Genomic DNA, 23,992 nt, shown 5'->3' with positions numbered 1-23,992 from the left:
TGTAAACAGAGCGACCCCAGGAGGGGCAACGTAACTCTTAATTAATAATAACAAAAACACAGTAACTGACATTCGGGAGGACGACGGTTCAATCCCGTGTCCGGCCATCCTGATTTAGGTTTTCCGTGATTTTCCTAAATCACTCCAGGCAAATGCCGGGATGGTTCCTCTGAAAGGGCATGGCCGACTTCCTTCCCCGTCCTTTCCTAATCCGATGAGACCGATGACTACGCTGTCTGGTCTCCTTCCCCAAATAACCAACCAACCAACCAACAGTAACTGACTGCTTTCAAATTTCAAACACATCATATTTCTGAAAACTTGTTTAGATTTTCCAAACTCAGTTAGGCGATATTACAATTCTGCTTATTTATTTTGCTGTCAGTCCCGTCGTTGTATTCAATAACACTACATACAAAAACACATTACCTGGTTCTTTGTCAAAATTATTAATTTTTATGTATTAATTGCATGTTAGTCTTATTATTAATGATGTATATAAGCATTTTGTAGCCAATCCATGCCTATTCCTCATAGGCAGATGCGCTAACGCTTATGCCCAGTGGCTCTGCACAACTGCACAGACTACGATAGAACGCCTCTCTCCTCAATCCAAACTCACATTCATGCATCAGGCCGACTAGTATTCCCTTCTAATGCAATGCTGTTCTGGTTTAGGGGGAATACCAAGTGGGCTGAGGCGTGAATGGGAGTCGTGCTGGGGTAATTTGTGCAGCTGTGCAGAGTCACTTCAGTCTCCACATACAGAGCATAGATGATTGAGACTTGGAATGGTCTGTGGAGCCATAAGGCTTCGTTTGATAAAAACAACTGAGTCTGGGTTTCAGACAGTATCTTCCGTTTTGTCTGATGCTGAGTTGCTATCCCAATACAATTGGGGAGCCTCTGCGCTGCTGTTCGGGTTTAGAGGGAAAACCAAATGGGCTAAGCATAGCGGCATAATGTTTTGCACATTTACAGGAGACTAGGGTTCGAATCCTGGCCTTGTTATAAATTTCATTCGTCGCTTCAGTCCGCATATGTACAGGGCGATTATAGTTAAAGTTAAACTTTAAAACCACTGTAGAAATAACACCACTGTTGAGAATGACGTCAAACTGCAACGGAATATTATCGGATAAGGGGGAAAACGAATGGCAGAAGAAAAATAAATAGTTGCAAAATGTAGCTATTGATGGCTCTCTAAGCATCATAATTTAATAGTGGTTGACTACAAATGACAATTTCATCATACAACAATGCCTAAGGTGTACGTTTGACGTTAAACAAACCGTAATACTCAGTGTGGGTGTACAGGTGTGATAGTGTTAGTTACGTAAGCCCGTCCACCACGGCATGGTCAAATCAAATCGGATGGGGAAAATAGGTTTTTAATTGTCCTGAATCCAAATTTCTTGTGACTGGCGCAAAACATGTTTAGTTTGCTGTCCACCGTTTTCTGCGACAAGTTAAAATTGAGAAACTGCATGTTCCACAACTGATAGAAGTGTTTCCGGGGTCACGTTCAGAATGTGTTACGCAGTGTGTGACTTCAATGCAGCTACGTTTGCAATCGGAGCACTGAACACAACATCTTTCAGATGGCCCCACAACCAGAAGGCACACGGATTGAGATCAGGTGATCGGGACGACCAGCATGTAGGGAAATGACGGCTGATAATTCTAGCATTTCCGAAATGGTGCTTCAGAAGCTGCTTGACTCAATTCGCAATGTGTGGAGATGCGCCGTCTTGCATAAAAATGATCCCGTCCACACACCCACGCTGTTGGAGAGATGGGATGATGTGTTTGCGAAAAAGATACTCATAGCGCTTACCAGTGACGGTACAGGTAACAAGACCTGAAGGACCTGTTTCTTCGAAAAAATATGGTCCTATGATAAATGATGCCGTAAACCCGCACTATAGGATGAAGTGGTACTGGTTGATTTGCTTGTGGATTTTCCGTTGCTCATATTCGACATTTCTGTGTACTGACATATCCTGACAGATGGAAGTGCCCACAAAATCTTCCACGGCCAATCATTGTCCACTTCCATGTTAGCAAGAAATTCTAAAGCAAAGGTCCCTCTTGCTGGGAGGTCAACAGGAAGCAACTCGTGCACGTGGGTAATTTTGAATCGATAGCAAAGACGGATGTCTCGTAGGATTTTAGGCACCGTGCTCACGGGTCTGTTCAATGTCCAGGCAGTTCTCCGTGCACTACACGTTTGCACACCACCACTCGTTTCCTACTGTATTGCTGTGGCCACTGCTCCCACTGACGCTGAACCAATTCGTGTCCTCCCTCTGCTTGGTTGCACATCAAAAGAACCCGTCTTTTCGAATTTCCGAATCATGTTCTCCAAACCTACAGCAGTCATCGGACCAACGCCTTTTTTAAAACCCTTCAGTGTCCGGAACTTCTGCAGAGCGACGTGTGCACAGTCATCATTCTTGTAGTACAGCTTTACAAGTGAAATCCTGCATTGAGATAGTGATGGCGAACGTCGCAGACGCGAAAGGACGAAAAGCCGTGTACCCGGCGTGTTTGTACCAAGTTCAGTGGGTCGCGCGGATGACAGGTGTTTTTATTAATGTATTCTGACACATACAGCGCCATCCATTGATCAATTTTCACACTATTTTTTTCTTCTGTCATATGCTTATCCTCCTTTCCCGATAATATTCCGTTGCAGTTTGACATCATTCTGACCAGTGGTGATATTTCTACAGCGTTTTGAAAGTTTGACTTTAATTATAATCACCCTGTACATCATAGATGTTTCACACTTGGAAAGGACGCTGGAGCGATGTAGTTTCACTTCATTACCAACTATTTTCATGCTTAATTCCACACTTGATCAATGAAATTTGTCCATTCTGCAAAAAACATATATAATAAAAATTGGACATTGTTGATTCTTTGCAGTAATTAATGCTCCAGTAATCCACAATAACACGAATATCATATTTATAGCAAAACATATACTGACAAAAGTAAACGCACTATTTGCGACGAAACTGCTAATGTTCCACATCCGACTTTGTCGCTCAAGTCGCTAAGTTGCTGTGATCGTCTGAGAGGCTACTGAACAGGATACAGATTTAAGGAGACGTTTTCACCGTAAGTATTTACTGGGAAAAGTAGGGAACGTAGTGGCCAAAGGCTCGCAATCACACATTTTGCAGCAATGTTCTAGGTTAAATATTCAAACTCATAGTGCGAGTACGTGGCACTGTTGATGGCGATCTGCCCACCCAACGGGAGAGGCTTACCCTGTCTGGGTACTTAGGACTTTTCGAAAGGAGTAGGCGTCTAGCAACTTCGGGGTAAACTGTGTTCTGGCATCATGCTTCATCGTCTTCTACCATTCACTAAATAGTCGTCCACCATCTCACTGAACAAGTACTCGTCATGTGGGGCTGTATGATACTGATACACATTGTGTAAGTCATAAAGGGTCATTGGGAGGGAATGCTACAAAACCTGTACTTTACTGCTGGTCACCAACGTAGGATTATCCGGATTTTCCTAATTTTGAAGCGACTGCGTATGCGCCTGGTTAACACCTGAAACTTCCCCCTTTGAATGTAAAGAAAGACTGTGCTGGTCAACTTCTCCGTTATTTGATACAGAAACAGCTGAGAAAAACTGAACTTACTCAGTTTTCTCTTTACTTATTCTGATAATTTCTAAACTGACACACAATATTTTAGCGCAACGCAATCCGACTTTCAATAATCCTTACAGAAGAATAGCCCTGACTATAACCTACACACTTCATGAATCACTTACCTCAGCAAAATCTTCGTTACTCGAACTACTGCAATACAGCCAGCGCCAGTACGCCAGCTAAATAAAAGATTCTAACTACTGAAGGCACTAACTACTGATAGGCTCAAAAATGGTTCAAATGGCTCTGAGCACTATGTGACATAACATCTGAGGTCATCAGTCCCCTATAACTTAGAACTACTTAAACCTAACTAACCTAAGGACATCACACACATCCATGCCCGAGGCAGGATTCGAACCTGCGACCGTAGCAGTCGCGCGGTTCCAGACTGAAGCGCCTAGAACCGCTCGGCCACTGCGGCCGGCCTAACTACTGATAGGCATGTAGTTAGGAAATGTAAGATTTTTATAGAGAACAAACAATGTATTTGCCTTAATAGGGTTCAAAAGTCATAATATATATGTAAATTCTTGACATCTATTTTGACAAATTTCCTTTTTCTGACGTAAACACTTCCAGATCGTCCGCTTATATTAATATCTCAAAACTCTGGCATCTCGCTTCCCACATCTACCACTGCTGGCGGCTCACCTCCAACTGCCCAACGCTACGGGTTGTTCACATCCAACTGCCCAACACTACACAAACAAACAATCCACAATGAGTCCAACCAGCCACAGACTGAACACAGCCCAGTCAGCGATTTTAATACAGAGCGCTACATGGCGTCACCAACATGAAAACCTAAACAGCCTACTTAAACATTCCGACTTGGGTTTCACAGATTCGGCAGTACCTGTCGCAGCTGGCATCAAGCTATCCCAGTACAGTGACTGTGCAGACCATCGGACAGACGTACGAGGGTCGCCCTCTGGATATCATCCAGATATCCTCTGGAGGCGACGGCTCCAGGCCGGTCATCCTGATCGACGCGGGCATCCACGCCAGGGAGTGGATCGCGCCAGCTGCCGCCCTCTACGTCATCAACCAGCTGGTCGAGAACACAGCCGAGAGCGCGCTCACAGACAGCGTCGACTGGCACATCATCCCCGTGCTCAACCCTGATGGATACGAGTACACCTTCACAGATGTAATGACTGGTTGAATACCTCATAATCTATCGTAGGACTGCTGCTTATCCAGAAATTACATTCTAACAAAACCTCTCCAGATGGCTCTATTTAATTATCTATTTCTTGATTTATTTTTCCCCGTCAACGCTATGGTCATAGGAATACCTGTTTTATGTTAATTGTGACCTTCGCCATAAACCCATCAAATAAAAAAATAAATCGAGGCGCTCAGAACCATAAGCGCCTACAGCACATCATCGTCGATTTTGAGATTGTAGCATGTGTGCGTGCTCCTTTCATGAGTTGATCTTATGGAAACCCCGTTTTATCTACATCTGTAGGCCCACAACGTATATATAAAACCGTTTTCAGCGGTTTTTCCAATATTCATTTCCATATGGGCCTAAAGCAGAAAATATAAAATCGTTCGCCTCCACTACTCAGTTGTTATCTAGGGTCGCTGTCGTAATTTATTGTCTATGTCATTTATGCAGTTGCAGTACTCCGTAATTGGAGGTAAACTATGTGATCAAATGATCCGGAGACCCCCAAAAATATACGTTTTTCATATTAGGTGCATTGTGCTGCTACCTACTGTTGGGTACTCCATATCGGCGACCTCAGTAGCCATTAGACATCGTGAGAGAGCAGAATCGGGCGTTGCACGGAACTCACGGACTTCGAAGGTGGTCAGGTGATTGGGTGTCACTTGTGTCATACGTCTGTACGCGAGATTTCCAGACTACTAAACATCCCTAGGTCGACTGTTTACGATGTGCTAGTGAAGTGGAAACGTGAAGGGACACGTACAGCACAAAAACGTAAAGGGCGACCTCGTCTGTTGACTGACAGAGACCGCCAACAGTTGAAGAGGGTCGTAATGTGTAAAAGGCATACATCTATCCAGACCATCCACACACGAATTACAGATTGCATCAGGATGCACTACAAGTACTATGACAGTTAGGCGGAAGGTGATAAAACTTGGATTTCATGGTCGAGCGGCTGCTCATAAGCCACACATCACGCCGGTGAATGCCAAACGACGCCTCGCTTGGTGTAAGGAACGTAAACCTAGGACGACTGAAAGTGGAAAAACGTTGTGTGGAGTGATGAAGAACCACAGTACACAATGTGGCGATCCGGTGGCACGGTGTGGTATGGCAAATGCCCGGTGAGCGTCATCTGCCAGCGTGTGTAATGCCAACAGTAAAATTCGTAGGCGGTGATATTATGGTGTGGTCGTGTTTTTCATGGAGGAGGCTTGCACGCCTTATTGTGTTGTGTGGCAGTATCACAGCACAGGCCTACATTGATGTTTTAAGCACTTTCTTGCTTCCCACTGTTGAACAGCAATTCGGGGATGGCGATTGCATCATTCAACACGATCGACCTGCTGTTCATAATGCACAGCCTGTGATAGAGGTTTTACACTTCAATAACATCCCTGTAATGGACTGACCTCCACAGAGTCCTCACCCGAATGCTACAGCACACCTTTGGGATGTTTTGGAACGTCAACTTTGTGCCCTGCCTCACCGACTAACATCGATACCTCTCCTCAGTGCAGCACTCCGTGAAGAATGGGTTGCTATTCCCCTAAAAACCTTCCAGCACCTGATTGAAGGTATGCCTGCGAGAGTGGAAGGTATCATCAAAGCTAAGGGTGGGCCAACACTATATTGAATTCCAGCATTACCGATGGAGGGCGTCACGAACTTGTAAGTCGTTTTCAGCCAAGTATCCGGATACTTTTGATCACATAGTGTATACTGTCAGTTTTATCTGAAACGCAAGCCACATAATGTACTTAATGAAAATGGTAGTAACAGGAACCTTGAAGCGCTGGAATAGGTCATCCTTTTGAATGCTGTGCACTTAGTATACGTTCTTAAGGTTTCGATTTCAGTTTCACATGAATTACAAAGATTACAAATGTCAAAAGACAATCACTAGCCAACATATGGAAATTTTGTGAATTAACATTAATAGTAAACATAACGCTAAATATTAATCAATATTTCGTGACGTACGAGTAAAGCGGGTACATTATTTTTTAATAGGAAGTATAGGAATTGAGAAAACGATTCAGACCCGTGGCGTACTGACCACTCGTCGCTTATGGGGTTCCTAAAGGATGCAGCACTCTCGGAACGCTATACAATAATTCAAACAAATCACATAAATAGTTTTCATTACAAATAAGAAGAAACTTTGAATTGACAACGGTGTGGCAAGCGACAGGTGACATGCAAACATTCAAGGTCCATTGCTGTATACAAGGTCAATGCAAGCAATTGATATGGATAACACGTCACTGCTATCGCAGTGCTCTCCTAATACTGTGCCAGTCCTTTCTATTACTGTCCGGCCGAGGCTGGCAGGAGCGGCTCTTATACGCTCTTCAGTAGAGGTCATTCCTGTCGAGGCGCTGTCCTTGTCAGCGGGCTATTGGCTGACATCGTCTCACTGCCTTCTGTGTTCTTTCATTCTTCATCTTCTTGCCGTCGCTTATCATTACGATGGAGCAAGACCTATGAGACTGGTGGTCTGCCAACAAATATGACGTCCAAAAACATCTATTTGTCTCAGAACATGGTTCAAATGGTTCAAATGGCTCTGAGCACTATGGGACTTAAAATCTATGGTCATCATTCCCCTAGAACTTAGAACTACTTAAACCTAACTAACCTAAGGACTCACACAACACCCAGTCAGAACATGGTGTATGTGCTTTGGGTCCTTGTGGTTCTCAGCACCTCATTTTTTTTTTTTAAGTCCGTGAAATCGTATTGGAATTTTAAGCTCTTTTCCAGTACTTACAGAAATATAATAACAAATTAAAGGTTATCCACCTTTTTGCAAGTACACGCTTTTTGTTTTTCTTCAATAGCCAACCATGTTTCAGCACAGTTGTGGCAGCCTCAATAGGTTTCGTCTTTTACTGTTCTTGAAATACATACATACAGATATTGTATAGTCTAGGGAATATGTTACATCAGATTTTGTTGTTGTATAAAGCACATATGCAGGGTGTTTCAGCACAACGGTTTCAAAGATTCAGGAGATATAGAGGACACCTATACGACGGAAAATCAGATAGCAATGCATGGTCGGAATCAGGTGCAAGAGTGACGACACAAAACACATGAAAGGGAGACACTAACACTACCAGAAAGTATGTTTATTATGCTTAGTACATCAATCCAAGAAATTAGAATAAAACAGACGAACAATCCTCATCAAAGAAGGTATTCGAAATTACGACGTCAGGCCGTGATACAGGATTCACATATCCGGCGCATGGAAGACCTGATATTCTGGACAATAGCTGACGTGTCCCGAACTTCCCCAGAAGCTGTCGCGATGCGTACACCTTTTTTGTTTTTATTACTCGGTATCTGCTGCGTTAAGCGTAATAAACATGTTTTCCCACCCTGTTCTTGTCCTTCCTTTCTTGTGTGTGATTTTCCACCGTCTAGGTGTACCCTATATATCCTAAAAGTTTGTAGCCGTAGTGCTGGAACACCCTGTATACTTTACCTTTTGTTTAGATTGCGTCTGCACTATGGCTTTGTACTTAAATCTCTCACAGGTCTAATTTAATAGAGATATTAGGGCATCGTCCGAATTGAATTTTCGTTTAGAATACAATCTTTAGAGACATATAGTCTGGCAAAATCATGGCATGTACCCCATTTTTACTCTTACCGTTTCTGTAGTTCGCTTTTCTTCAGCTGTGGCTCGTTTTTATTTGTCTGCAAAACATGTTTTTGTATGTGTATTTAGAATCACATAGGGACACCGGTGAGACTTTGGCATGGAGAACTGTTTGATGTGGTTTGTTATTTGTAGATTAATCTATAACTAATAAACCACACCAAACCGTGAGCATGGTCAACACAGAGATCAGTACATTATAACGCCAACGCACAATACGAATCAATAGCGAACTTCGTACTAAGTTGGAAAGATTCGTACATTGCCGGTAGGATATCACTCATCATTTGTTACTTATTACAATTAGTTTACTGCAAGTGTAGTAATAGTAAAGAAGATTTAATGACTCTTAGACTGCTAATAGAATTTATTACGTCAAAAAAGGTTTCTAATAATTATATTTGATATTGAACAACTAATAGTTTTATGCCTAAATTTCGAGAGGTCCCCTATGTTTAAGAATACTAAGTTACATACTCTCTGACGACGAGTTCTGTTCCATTTTTCACCGTTTCTGTTTCTCTCTTTTCCTCCCATCTCTTCAATCGCATCCATTGCTGCCATAAGTCACACTTCAATTTCACTTGCCCAACAACAGTATCTGTTATACCACTCTTCACAAATAACTATATTTGTGCTTTAGTTATTTCTGTTTTTACTACTTCTATCATAGCTACTTCTAAGTAATGTAGTCCACACAAAATGTAATAAGCACTAGCGAGGAATCACTCTCTTACTTGCTTGATTTAATTGAGTTCACAGGAAATTCCAATTTTATATTGTGATTTTAGTGTAAATTTATTGTACTGTGTAAGTCTCTTCAATAAAACGATTTCCAACGTCGAACTTTTGAGCACAGAACTTGATGTGTCCACCAATCACGACAATTGACAGATATTTCCTCGGCTACTTCGTGTCATGTGCCATTAAAATGCACGTGTCATGCTTGCGATTTATTGAATGTTCTGTAACATGTACATTGCACGCATCCTTTATGGGTTTCAGGTCTCGAAACAGCAATGTATGTTCTCTGACACAGATTTTATTGTGTGTACTGCAGCGAATATTGCGAGTTTTTAATCAAAACTTACGCGCAGCACATACCAGATATTTGGAAATTTACTTTTATAAACATTTGTAAACTGAAACTGTTGGCTAAGACAATCATGAGGTATTTGTTGTTATCTTCTACGATCAAAGTATTATGTAAAGAAAAGCTAAATCACAAAATCCTTGTTCATCAAGTATTGAACTTCTCTGTCAGGCAGTGCAGTTTGCCTCTTTTCCTACCCATGTACCATTGCTGACATGTACATTTGGATTTCACAGGAGCGCATGTGGAGGAAGACGCGATCAAGAGCATCCATTTTGTGCACGGGGGTGGACGGCAACAGGAACTTTGATTTCCACTGGAATGGTGAGCAAACACTTAGAAACTGCATATGAATTGTTACCTTCATTGTATTAGATTCATACATGTTGAACACTAATTATACAGAAAACAGAATTTCATAACCTTCATTGTGAAATCCTGCAACGTTTCGCTTCTTGTTCGTTGAATGCGGTAAAGTTTATGGACCAGTCAGACCTCTCATATTGCGAAAACAAGATGTTTAAGCGATACACCGGATTAAAGATACTTCCAAAACACGTAATTTTTAGTACGGTTTGTCTGCTAAAATGTCGGGAAATGTGACGTGTTACCATTTCACATTGTGCTGCTTTCAGACTCATAGTCTGCTGTAGTTGTTCAAAAGAAAATGAAACTCGCAAGAACTCAGCATACAACACACTTAAAAGAAAGAAACTTGCTAATAGCGCACTTCGTCCTGCAATCGCCATTGGAAAGGAAGGAAAAAATCAGGATAAATGGAGTAGGACTCGCGCATCTAGGGCTCTGTACAAACCTAATTATGTACATAGATAGTTCATCCATCCTGAGACGAATTTTGCTGTTATCGATATCGATACGGACAAGATGTGGGTCATCGGACTTCCAAGACTTTCGAGAGTGAGAAAAAAAAACAGTTTTTTCGTGTGATATAATTTCAGATGAATAGTTTTTGGACTTTTTCCTTCACTTATACTATAAAACCTTGCTTCCGGCCAAATTTCATGATTCTAGTTCAATGAAGAATACCAAACAGTTTTTGATTAGTAGGTTTGTATCAAAATATGTGGCATCAACATCGTTACCTTGTGACTGTTTTGACTTAGAACTATACAATTTAAACGCCGTCAAGGGGCTATAGACCTTAACATGCGACAATTTTTAACTTCATACGTCAACCCGTCCCTGAGAAAAGGCATCTTAATCGAAGGACAGACAGACAGGCGAATTAAAAAATGTTAATGTTTTCCGTGTTATATAATTCCAACTTACAAACTTCGCATTTTTTCATTTACTAGTACTGTGAAACCTTTTATTTTCACAAGTCCGTCTTGATCATATAGATTTCTTTACACTTTATGACCAGTTTCGGCTTATCTTCAGATCGTTAAAATATTCTGATATAAATCATCGTTAAGTTAAACACGTGACATGCGACATTTTAACGATCTGAAGATGGCGATAAGCCGAAACCGGTCATAAAGTGTAAAGAAATCTATGTGATCGAGAACAACTTGTGAAAATAAAAGTGCTAAAAATAAAATGATCGCGGACTCATATACAGACTTCATGTCATGAACTGATAACTTTGAAACCTTGCTTCTTCCCAAATTTTGTGATTCTAGGTCAACGGTAAGTATCATGTAGGTTTCGATGAATGAGTTTGCGAGTGCCAAAATATGTGTCATGAATGGCCATATCTTTTAATAGAAGTAATTCAGAAGCTTAAGCTTCTTTACACTTTTACATCATCAAGGGACCAAAGACCTTACTATGTCACATAAATTTGAACTTAATACGTCTACCTATTGCTGAGGAGAAGGGATAGACGGACATACATACAGTCACATTACAAATGATAATTTTTTTTTCGTTTATATAATTACAAATTTACAGTTTTCAGATTTTTTCCCATTAGTTGTACTATGAAACGTTGCTTGTTAGCAAATTTCGTTGTTCTAGGTCAACGGGAAGTATCCTACATATTTTGAAGTGTGTTTGCGAGTATCAAAATTTGTGGCATAAACGGCCGTATCCTTCGACTGCATTTACTTAAAAGCTCCAATTTTTTACGATGACAATGAACCATCGACCTTAGTATGACATAAATTTCAGCTTGATACCCCTACCCGTTCCTGAGAGGATGGGCTTTCAACAGTAGTACAAACAGATAGAGAGATGGAGAACAGAGTGATCCTATAAGGGTTCAGTTACTACCTACTGATATTCGGAACGCTAAAAATGAAGGCAACAGTCTCATACCATTACTGGCAAGAGACACCATCTGGGTAGATCGGATGCTTGGTGCAAGTCTTCCTACTTGACGCCACTTTGGAGACATGTGCGTAGATGAAAGTGAGATGGAATGATGAGAATAACACTATCATCCACACATCGGCCGAAGAAAAATCTGCGACCCGGCCGAAAATCAAACTGGCTCATCGGGCTTGGAATCTTAAATAAATAAATGAAAATATAGCGCCCATCCTTTCCTACTGCACTTAGAATGCGAGCTGCGGACAGAAGGAACGGAAATTCTTATCAGCTGAAGGTAACGGCACATGTTTCACTCCTTTATTTCCTGCCCCATGAACTACAAACATTATTAGGGTGGGCTAGTTTGCGTGCCCCAACTGAAGAGATAGTCGTACGTAGATGTAACCACAAGGGAGGGGTATCTGTTCAGAGGCCAGACAAATGTGTGGTTCATGAAGAAGAGCAGCGGGTTCTACTGTCTGGATGATTGACTCATCTGACATCGTAACATCAGCCAACATGGCTTTCCTGTGCTGTCACTGTGAACGGTTGAAAGCAATGGGAAACTAGAGCTTACTATTCGCGAGTACATGCAGCTCTACTGTATGGCTGAATGATGATGGCATCTTCTTGGGGTAAAATATTCCCGAGTGAAAATAGTTCCTCGTTCGGATCTCCGTGCGGGGAATGCTCAGAAGAATGTCGTCATGAGGAAAGACAAAACGGATCGGAAGGTGAAATGTTACATCCCTTAATCGGGTAAGTAGACCACAAAATATAAGGAGAGAAACGGAAAGGTTGAAGTTAGATATCGTGGGGATGAACAGGACTTCTGGTCAGGTCAGTAAAGCGGTATAAAAAATAAAATAGTGGTAATACAGGACTAGGTCTAATAATGAATAAGAAAATGGGAATGCGGGTAAGTTACTACTTGCAGCATAGTGAACGCATCACCCCCGAGACAGACACAAAACCAAGGCCAACCACATACGTGCAAGTTTATATGCAAACTACGTGACGGAGAGACTGGAAAAATATGTGATGAGATTAAAGAAATTATTCAGCTATTTAAGGGGCAGGAAAATTGATTGCGGTTGTGAATTCCTTGGTAGGAGGAGAAGGAGAAGGATAAAGAACAGCAAAATATGAGTTATAGGAAAGGAATAAAAGAAGAAGCACTCAGGTGAAATTTAGTACAGAGCATAGTCTAATCATCACTAACATATGGCTTAAGAATCATGAAAGAAGGCTGTACCCGTGGAAGAAACCTGGAAACATAGGAATGCTTCATATTGATTATATAATGTTAGTATTGAAATTTTGGAACCAGATTTTTAAAATACATTTCCAGGGACAGGTATGGACTCTGAAGATAATTTATCTTTTATGAACTGTGGATTAAAACTGAAGAATCTAGAAAAAGGTAGGAAATTAAGGTGAGGGAGACCTGGTAAGTTGAAAGAACCAGAGGGTGTTGAGCGTTTCAAAGGAAATATTAGACAAAGATTGACTGAATATAGGGGAAATAATACAGCCGAAGACGAATGGGTAGCTTTCAGAGATGAAGTAGAGAGGACAGAAGGATCAAAGAGGTACAAAGCAAGGAATAATAGAAATATGTGGACATCAGAGATATTGACTTTTATTACTGAAAGGAGAAAACTTAAAAAATTGGCAAGTGAAGTGAGCGAAAGGGAATACAGATGTCTAAAAAGACGACAATGACAGAGAGCGCAAAATGGCTATGATACAATGATAAGAATTTGACAAAGCGCCGAAAGACTAATTGGAAACAAGACCCCTGGAGTAGACGACATTGCCTCAGATCTCCCAACAGCCTTGGGAGAGCCAGCAATAACTAAATTATTCCAGCTAGTACGCGAAATGAGAGAGGGGAAAGACCCCCAGACTTCAAAAAGACTGTAATTATTTCAGTTCCAAAGAGGGTAGGTGCTGACAGGTATGAATAATAACTAACTTTCAGGTCAGTAAGTCATCGCTGCAAAATGCCGATACCTATTAGTTGCAGTAGAATGGAAACCTGGTAGAAGACTATAGATTCCGGAGAAATGTTGGAATACTTGAGACAATGCTGACCCTACGACTTACCTTAAAGGGTAGGTTAGAGAAAGGCAAATGACGATCTTGATTGGAATATCCTCTTTGAGATTCTGAAAGCAACAGGGATGAAATACAGGGAATAAAAAGTTACTTACAGAGTGTAAAGAAACCACATGCACTTATAGGAGTCTAAGGGCACGAAAGGGAATGAGTGGCTGAAAAGGGAGTGAGACAGGGTTGTACCCTATCCCCGATTCTGTTCATTCTCTGTAGTGAGCAAGCAGTAAAGGAAGCCAAAGAAATGTTTGGAGAAGGTATTAAAGTTCAGGGACAAGAAATAAAACTTCGGGGTTTGCCGATGACACTGTAATCCTGTCAGAGACAGTAAAGGACTTGAAAGTGCAGCTGAACGGAATGGACAGTGTCTTGGAGGAAGGATATAAGATGAACATTATCAAATGCAAAACAAGTGCAATAAAATGTAGTCGACTTAAATCAGGCGATACATGGGGAGTTAGATTAGACAGATGATATTAAAGGTATATTTGCTATTTTGAGCAGCAAAATAACTGATGATGATCGAAGTAGAGAGAATACAGCTAAACCAAGAGAAGACAGATTAATGGAGGGAGGTTGTAAAATATTTCATGAAATTAGCGGAAGATCTCTCGTGTACTTCCAAAGCGCTACTAGTAGTCGATCTAGCACGAAGACTGTGCGTAGGCAGCGCTTGAAGAAGTGTTAAGGACCGAAGCCATTGGACAGTGGAAGAATGGAAACGAGCGATTTATGTATCTCCTTATTGCGCACAGTTATGAAGACGGTCTGCAGCACTGTGACTGTGTGCAGCAGAGAGACAGTTCGGAGACGATTATTGTATCAGCAAGCCAATGCAACCTGTCATAAATGACAATGATTTGTGGACAATATTATTCCTGAAACAGACTGACCTAACTAGAATCGCGGCCTGAACTCATTGGAACACCTTTGCGATCAGCTAGGACGTCCATTTCGCACCAGACCGCAGCATCCAACATCAGTATCCTTTCTGGTTTCGGAACTTGAGAAAGAACAGTCTGACATTCCTCCACAGACTTCAGACACCTCAATGAAAGTGTCTCCAGCGAGTTGACGCCAAGGTGAAGGGTGGATTCAAATGGTTAAAATGGCTCTGAGCACTATGGGACTTAACATCTTAGGTCATCAGTTCCCTAGAACTTAGAACTACTTAAACCTAACTAATCTAAGGACATCACACACATCCATGCCCGAAGCAGGATTCGAACCTGCGGCCGTATCGGTCGCGCGGTTCCAGACTGAAGCGCCTAGAAGCGCTCGGCCACTTCGGCCGGCTGAAGGGTGGACACGTCCCATTTTAACGTCCGCTAGTAGATGTCCGGACACTTCCGATCAGATAGTGAACTTACTTCACGACGTCGGCGAAGAACTTGGTGAGCAAAAATCGTACGTCATGAAAGTGCCTACTTTTCCTGTTACACAGCAAATACGAACATTTCTTTCGCCATCAATATCCCAGCGGGACTTCTAATGATCGACCATTGAATTACGAGTATATTGATTCTCGTCAACCGGTAGAGACAAAGCTGCAGCTGTTCCTACTTGCCGACAAATTAATCTGGAAGCCTTCGATCTCTGACCAGTCCTCGCATTCCTTTCTTTCAGAGGTTGGCGCCAGCAGCTACCCCTGCTCTGACACTTACGCCGGTTCTGAGGCGTTCTCGGAGTCTGAGACGCAAGCTCTCAGAGACTACATCCTGGCCAACGCCAACCGCATCAAACTTTACCTCACATTCCACAGCTACGGACCCGTAAGTAACAGATACAGCATTGTCTAATTAACTCATAAAAGCTGAAATGATATTGCTGTGCATTAGTTGCCAACTAAATGCATTTGACCACCCATTCCTATAGATAGTTGCACATTAACATATTATCCAGGAAAATGGGCATTACTACGAATGAACTTAAAAAATTAATTTCGTTAATTACGCTGTATTGTTAAATAGCGAGAAATACTATTACTTATCTTGATTATTGTTGAACAGACTGACGTTGTCATACTGGTTTATATGCAGTGGCTATTTTTTACATCTTATTTTTTTTATTTTTTTAACTGCTGCGAAAACTAATACGGCGTATCATAAGGTTATAATTTAAATAATGATTCAACTCTAACATATTGCACATAGTAATGCACAGCTTTTATTCTGTTGTTGTTACGTCACAGTTTATCATAGTTTACAGCCTTAACGCCTCTAAAGCGATACAGATCACCTCAAAAGTGTTGTTAACAAACTGACAGCAGGGTACAAGCCGTCTCAGCTGTCTTAGTTTGAATAAATCCAGCACTTAAACAAATTTCCGGTACACCGTTACCCTCTACGTTATTTTACTTCACAAATTTCCTTTTTTGTTTCTTGTAATTTATGTAGTCTAATAATGGGTTTCCAATGTAACAAATAGATTCGCGTTTGCACTACGCTCAGCGACAAGCTTCAGCTGTTAAGAATTTACATACAGGGCTCAATTTTTTAAAACGGCTTTTGACTTGTCCTGATATACCTTTAACTAATAATTTTTTTCAATATTAGTAAAATACAAAAAGGGCCAATTTCATAAAATAAATCGTGTTAACTTATTAGAGTTCACTGAAAAAACATAAAAAAAAACATGTTCCCCAAAAAATTGCACTAAGAGTAATAGACATGTTTTGCTATTCAGGAAAATAACTGACGATGGCCGAAGTGTAGAGTGAATCAAATGCAGGCAGGCAAGGGCAAGAAAGGCAGAACTCGCGCTCTGAGGGATCCGTACAAACTTAATTATGTATAGACAGTTCATCGAGATCCTCGACGATATTTGCCTGTTATCGACATTGATACTTGCAAGATATCAGTCCTGATATTTCCAACACTTTCGAGAATATTTTAACTTAAAGTTACTTCGGATAACAAATAACAAAATGAATATTTTTTCGTATAGTGTGATTACAAAGTAATAGTTTTAGGATTTTTTCCTTATGTGAAACTTTGCTTCTCGCCAAATTTCATGAGACTACGTCAGCGGGAAGTGAATTATGTGTTTCGATGGGTGAGTTTGCCAGTATCAAAATATGTTGCGCAGATGGCAGTATCTTCTTTTTACACTGACTGATAAGCTTACATTTATTTCTCAGAGAAGGGACAATAGACCTGAGTATGCGACATAAATTTCGAAGTGGTACTTCCGCACATTCCTGAGGAAAAGGGTTTTAGCAGTAGGGCAGACAGGCAGGCAGAGAGGCGAAAGTGTGTTCTATTTTTATCGGCTCAGGCACGGAATCCTAAAAAGTTATATTTTAATGTCTACTATAAATAAGGACAACAAAGAAAAGATCAGAGACATTAGGGCTCTTATGGAGGCACGTAAAACGTCGTTTTCCCCTCGATACATTGAGCGGCACCCACATGCCTGCAAGATGAGTGGTGTGCCAAGCGAGTGGATTCATTTTTATTTATCAATTAACATGAGCTCTAGTATTCACAATTAATTTACAAGTTATTCTCCTGTTTGAATATTAAGCAACGGAAATGGATAACGCACTTCTGACTATTAGTAATTTACACAACTCTGACTGTTCACTACGCACTGGCAATACCACATTTCCTTTCTCACCCAACGGCTTTGATCAACACGTGCCCATCGCACTGAATATGAATGGCGCACACATTATAAATTCTGGATATCATGACAACATACTGTTCGAAGGAAAAGGCCACCAATCTTTTTCTTTTCACTATCTTTTTTATTCCGATAAATTCTATAACCTAAACACACCATTACATTTTCTACAAGAATTACACATGAGAAACTCCGTCCTGTGGGCATGGCTTTACATTAGTGATTCTCTATCTTATGGTCTCGTAATTATTTAACGCTACAGTGCACTTTCTGGATAGGGTGGTGGATCTTTTGCTATATCTCACACTTCGACTCTCACACCCATCATCACGAAAATTTCCTCCAGACCGAGCGGTACAAAAAGGAACATGCATAAGCCACTACCTCTGAACCTATCTTGCTACTCTCCAATGCCAACCACAAATACTTAAATTTCATGAAATACATCACACTGGCAACATACAATACAAAGAATAGTCACACGTTATAATCACACCACTTTCAGCTTTCCCACCTCAATTAGTATTTATCCCAGTTTCACACGACACTGCCCCACTTCGTAACTTTTCTTTCCTACTATGAACTCTGGAGAATATATGATGCACGTCTTCCTGTGCAATGCAAGCCAAGTGGCGTTGCTGGATAGACGGCTGACTCACCTTGCTTCTCTCGCAGAGTATTATAGTTTGAATCAAGCGTCACACGGTAACATAACACGCAAAGTAATATTAAGAACATATTCATCACACACGCGAGTCCTCAACTGATACCATGGACGAGTACTTCTCTTTATCCTTTGTCTCATACACAGATTGAGACTCACACAGTACTCACGACGTGGAAGTACTCGTCTCTAATTTCAAGTCCTGCACACGCCATTTCTTAAATATTTCCAACTTATAGTACACACGCTAGTAATTCAGCTTAACTCAAGCACTCGGAAGTATTTTAACTTATTGCTACACGTTGTTTCATTGTGACCGCTGCTCACTTCCGAAGATTACTACGATCCCCTTAATATTACCTGCCTGACATTTAATTCTCCCCACAAAAGTTCCTGAAATAGAGAAATTATTATTCCAAACTACTCTTAAGTATTCCACATGCACACCATGTCTCCACTCTTTTGTCTTTACGGAGTACACCTAAGACAGGTCTTACCAACTCAAGATCCAGCGGCAGAGTGCTGAAACATGGCCTTTCTTCAGGTCATCTCGCACCTCCGTCGTGGTGGGGGAAAACCATGCTACCCATTGGTCAGCCACATTTCAGGCGCTCAAAGCTCAGGTAAATGTCATCTCTTCGGTTCCACCAAAGGTGACCAAAGGACCGTCTCAAACATGATCATATATTGCACATTCACTATCTGTGGTTAGCAGACAACCATACATTCATTCATTTCGCAGATCTGACCAAATTGGATGTAGGGATTTATTTTGTGGGAGTGCACATGTGATCAATTAAATAAATAAATTGTCATTCTTTCCTCCACTGCTATCCGGCTTCGCTGTGTTAATTGAAATTGAGTTATTATTAGAAAAAATATGTTGTTATGACAGGAATAAAGAAGAATGTTGTACCTATCTTCAATGTCGGGCAGTACTGTACCCTTTCAACATTTGCGAGTGGAACACTAGTAGCGGTACAAGATACGTTCTGCCAACCCTCATACGGTGGCTTGCAGAGTATGGATGTCACTGTAGATGTAGAAATATAAATGTTAAAGAGTATTTTCTGAATTTGTGTGTCTGGAGTGTAGCCTTGTACAGAACTGCAATGTGGACCATAAACAGTTCAGACACGAAGAGAGTGGAATAAAAAGAAACTACCTGGTCCCAGAGACCTTTTAAAGTTTCGAATAACTCTGATGTATACAGGGTGAATCACCTAAAACTTTTCCATGTAATGGATTGGTAGTTATAGGCTCGTGTTGTTACCCAATCAATAAATTTTAATAATACTTAAAAAGTGTATTATTTGTGTTGACATACACTTTTTAAGTGGAACAATGCCTACACGTTTTTAAGTGGAACGATACCTATTGACATTAGCATACAAACCTGGATAAATTAGAATGTCAGAGGTGTTTATTTCAGGATTCCAGTGTGAGTCGTTTACGAGAAATCGCATTTTGAAAAGTTCCCATATCAGCTCTTGTACAATACCTGTGGTAGCAGACACTAAAGAACAATACAGGTGTACATACTAGTTATGAGGATTCTGACCAGTAACGAGACAAGTGACCATCACAGGTTGTGTTCAAAGTGACCGCCGGCACCGGTCTGGTATGGAACCTGTCTGGTATGGAACGAATGCTGCACACGTGCTAGTATTTCAGCGGAGATGTCCGAGCAGGCTGCAGCAATATGTCGTTGCATAGCATTGGGTGTGGGTGCTATGTCCTTGTAGATGCGTCTTTCAGCTTTCCTCAGAAAAGTCTGCAGTCGTCAAATCTGGAGAACGGGTTGGCCAAGGTACAGGTCCTCTGCTTCCAATCCAACGACATGGAAACAATTCGTGAAGACATTCTGCACTAATTCGTGTGCCATACACTGGACAGAGATAATGTTGGTACCACACATTCTTCCAAATCTGCAGAGAAACGCCTTCTAGCATCCGTGGAAGAATGCAATACTTGTGGGCTTCAGTGTTCCATATATGAAACACAAACCTCTAAGCTGATGCTTCACTATGCCGCAGCACTCGTTTACAATCCATAGACGCTGGCATTTCACCAACGGGGATTGTACACAGACCAACAGCGCATGTTTCGATGGTTTACATGGCTATAATCGGTAAATGTGGCATACCTTTGGAGTATTCGGTCTGAATGCCCATGTACGGAAGTTAACACGATTCTCGATGGGGAGAGACATGATAGGAATGGAACCTATGCCGTTGGAGAAAGCGTAGGACACTTGCTTGACTCATGCCACTTGCTCGTGTGATTTAGAGGAAGCTAACGTGCGGTTCAACTGCGACAGAATAAGAAAATTAATTTCATCTTTTCTGTCGTCACTTGCTTCCTGCTGTTACGTTGTCTGTGTGTTGCATTGCCGTTTTCACGTAACTGGTTGAAGAAGATGATAAATAATTGCCGATATGGTTGGCGTCTACTGGGATATCTCGTCGCCTACATCGGACAAGAAATAACTCCATATACCATGATCACGTCGGCCTTTTCGGCACTGGTAAATCCCATCGTCCACTCACGAACTGCTGCTTGGACTGTCACACGCTAACGACTAGAAAGCCGCAGTGCACTCAAAGAACACACAAGCACATTGTAAGCAAATATAACAACATTGTACCCAGCAACTACGCCGGGTGAATGGTACAAACAAGCGTCGGTGTGGAAACTTTTCAAAATACGGTATCTCGTAAAGAGAATCTTGCAACAAACACCACTAACATTCTAATTTACCCTACAGTTAATTTTTTAAAGACAATGGGCATTGTTCAATTTAAAAGAGTATGTTTGTACAAAAAACAGACTTTCTAAGTATTAACACAATCCCTTTCTTGGCTAACAATACGAGGTCTTGACTACCAATTCAATCTATGAAAACAGCACATCTATTGTACTTTCCATTTCCGCAAAGTTTGCGGTGCAAGTTTCAGGTGATTCATCCTAAGTATACAGATTGAAGTGATGAATAAATATTTGCAACAAGGCCGAGATTCGAACCGGGGTCTCCTGCTCAAATTGTCATTCATACCAATCGGTATACCCCCTAAACTCAAAGAACATTGTACAGACTCGCCTCCTGTATCTGAAAAGCACTGGGCGAGCCTTGGTATAAAGTTACATTCGTCACTGCAGCCTTCACATTTACATCACAGATGTTTGAGACTTGGAAAGGACTCAGAAATCACAGTTTCATTTAATTAAGGCACCTACGCCTGGTTTTCAGGCAGGTTCCTGCATTTTATTCGATGCTGCAGTGGCATTCCAGACAAGCTGAAGAGCCTCTGCAATGCTGTTTGAATTTAGGGGGAATACCAAGTGGACTGAAGCGTTAATGGGAATTTGAATTTAGGGGAGAGACGTGCTAAGGCAATTCGCGCAATATTGCAAAGACACTACAATCCTATAACATTCCCATCCCTCCTGGTCCACATTCAGCACCATCACATCTCCTATGCCATCCGCAAACTAAACTCCAGGAACCCATTGTGATCCCTCTGATCACCAACCATGGTACATTGTTGCACCTTCACAAAAAACATGCCTCCATTCCTACTCTCACACACACTCCATACCCATCACAACCCAACTTTAGCCAACTCCCTCTCCGAGACTATGATAACCGCCATGATATTTATCCCTCCTACCAGTCTTAACTTTTCCCCATCCATCCCACTGCAGATCAAGGCCACTGCCTCCTATTTGCTCTCCATTAATACCTCCACATGTACTACACTACTCTTCATCCTCTGTCTTTACCAGTGCTTCTCTTCCCCCTATCGGCCTTTCCATATTTTCCCTACATAATAGACCCACTCGCTTTATTCAAACCCCTAAAACCTATGGAACGTATTTTCTTCTCCGACAAGACTTCTCACCCAGTGCAGGTCCATCAGAGTGAAAGCTCAGTTCTTCAGTCTTTTTATCAGAAGAATTTCAACTTTCTATGATGTCTTATTAAAATGGATACATTTTCGTTTTTCAGCTTTCTGTTTTTGATTTTTTATTTAAAGTAGAAAAACAGCCACAAATTTTATTTCTCTTACTGTATTTTTTAATTCGCTTGACTTAAGAGCGGACTGAAAGCCGACCACCTTCCACGTGTGGCAAGGGGCATGAAATAGCGAAGGAAAAGAAAAGGTATTATGTTTAATGTCAGTCTGTGCACACATAATATCTATATTCTCGATGTTGCATTGACTACCAGGACTCTGAAATAACGTACTTCTTCACATAGACTTCAGTATCGAGATTAGTTTTGTAATTTCTTTCGAATGGAAGAGGGATTTTTTCGAAGCTGCTCACCATCATTGCAAAAGATATTTACGGGCAAGATACGAACATGATCCAATCCATAAGTCAGAGATAGGAAGACATATTTTACAGAAAGTTTCATAATAGCACTGGAACCGCGCGACCGCTACGGTCGCAGGTTCGAATCCTGCCTTGGGCATGGATGTGTGTGATGTCCTTAGGTTAGTTAGGTTTAAGTAGTTCTAAGTTCTAGGGGACTGATGACCTTAGAAGTTAACTCCCATAGTGCTCAGAGCCATTTGAACCATTTTTTTTTTTTCATAATAGCAAAAACGTCCAGTATGTAACTTGTACTTACTTTCAGACGTAGACTGTCAGTCACGTTAAGATTTCTGGCCACTGGGGAAACATTCCACTCGTTGGCCTTGTAGCAAATACATTATTTATAATAAATAACCTATACATTTGAGATAGTACATTAATCAACAAGAAATACCTAGAACCTTTTAGAAAACGAAAGGTGGAAAAATGGTAAGGAGGTGCATGGGAACTTGCCAGTTTTCTCTTCATAACTCTGCACTCACGACACTAACCTCGGCGTTACAGCCCAACGTAGCAACAAGGCCTACTTACGATGGTTGGAACTTTAATAGTGACAACTATTCGTTTACAGCCCGTACAAAATAGACACGTGTTTCAAAGTTTTACTGGCCTCCCAAGTAGTCATTGATGGGAAACTCCATATCGGTGGTTGATGTTTTCAGTATTACACTTGAGACTTACGAAAGTATACCACTTCAATGCTATGCCACAATGAACATCTATGAAAAACGCGGTTTTTTTTGGTACAGTCTGCATATTAAACATCAAATAATGACATCGGTGGATACTGTCTTTAGAATATGTATGATATATAAGATGGTTGGTACTTGAATAGTGGCAACTATTTATTTGCAGCTCGTACAAAGTAGATACGTGTTTCAAAGCTTTACTGACCTTCAAAGTAGTCACCAGCATTGTGTATAACCAGTTGCCAGTGATGTGGAAGTCGTAGGATACTCTTAACAGTGCCAGTTGTGCTGACACTTCGAGCGGCGCGGTCTATTTCCCGATGAATTTGTAGCAGCTCTGAAGCGAATGCCGTGAAGTGTTTCCTTCAGTTTAGAAATCGAGTTGAACTCACGAGGGCTTAAGTCAGGGGAGTGCAGTAGATGGTATAGCACTTAGCAGCCCGATCAGTCGAACAAATCAGTAACAGCTTGCATCCACACACCATCCTGTAAAACGATGGTCAGGTCCTCTGGAAAGTGTCATCACATCTGTCTCTATGCTGTTCATTTTTGGAACACAACCTACAACCAGCTTAGGGACAGAAGTGATGACGCTTTCTGCAGAACCTGACCATCATT

At 41.2% G+C, this 23,992-nt stretch overlaps 1 protein-coding gene across 1 annotated transcript in view; it reads left to right on the top strand.

The window, feature by feature from the left end:
* LOC124613404 (carboxypeptidase B-like) overlaps window positions 1-23,992 on the top strand; it is a 41,116-nt gene that overhangs the window by 5,720 nt on the left and 11,404 nt on the right. The window contains exons 2-4 of the mRNA XM_047142108.1: window positions 4,524-4,829; window positions 9,862-9,949; window positions 15,644-15,789. Of these exons, the coding sequence (XP_046998064.1) occupies window positions 4,524-4,829; window positions 9,862-9,949; window positions 15,644-15,789 (540 nt within the window). The remainder of the gene's footprint in view (window positions 1-4,523; window positions 4,830-9,861; window positions 9,950-15,643; window positions 15,790-23,992) is intronic.

Source organism: Schistocerca americana, chromosome 4, assembly GCF_021461395.2.
Source record: "Schistocerca americana isolate TAMUIC-IGC-003095 chromosome 4, iqSchAmer2.1, whole genome shotgun sequence".
Classification (NCBI taxonomy): Eukaryota; Metazoa; Arthropoda; class Insecta; order Orthoptera; family Acrididae; genus Schistocerca; species Schistocerca americana.
The sequence above is the reverse complement of the archived record's forward strand: the minus strand, read 5'-3'. Positions and strand labels throughout refer to the sequence as shown.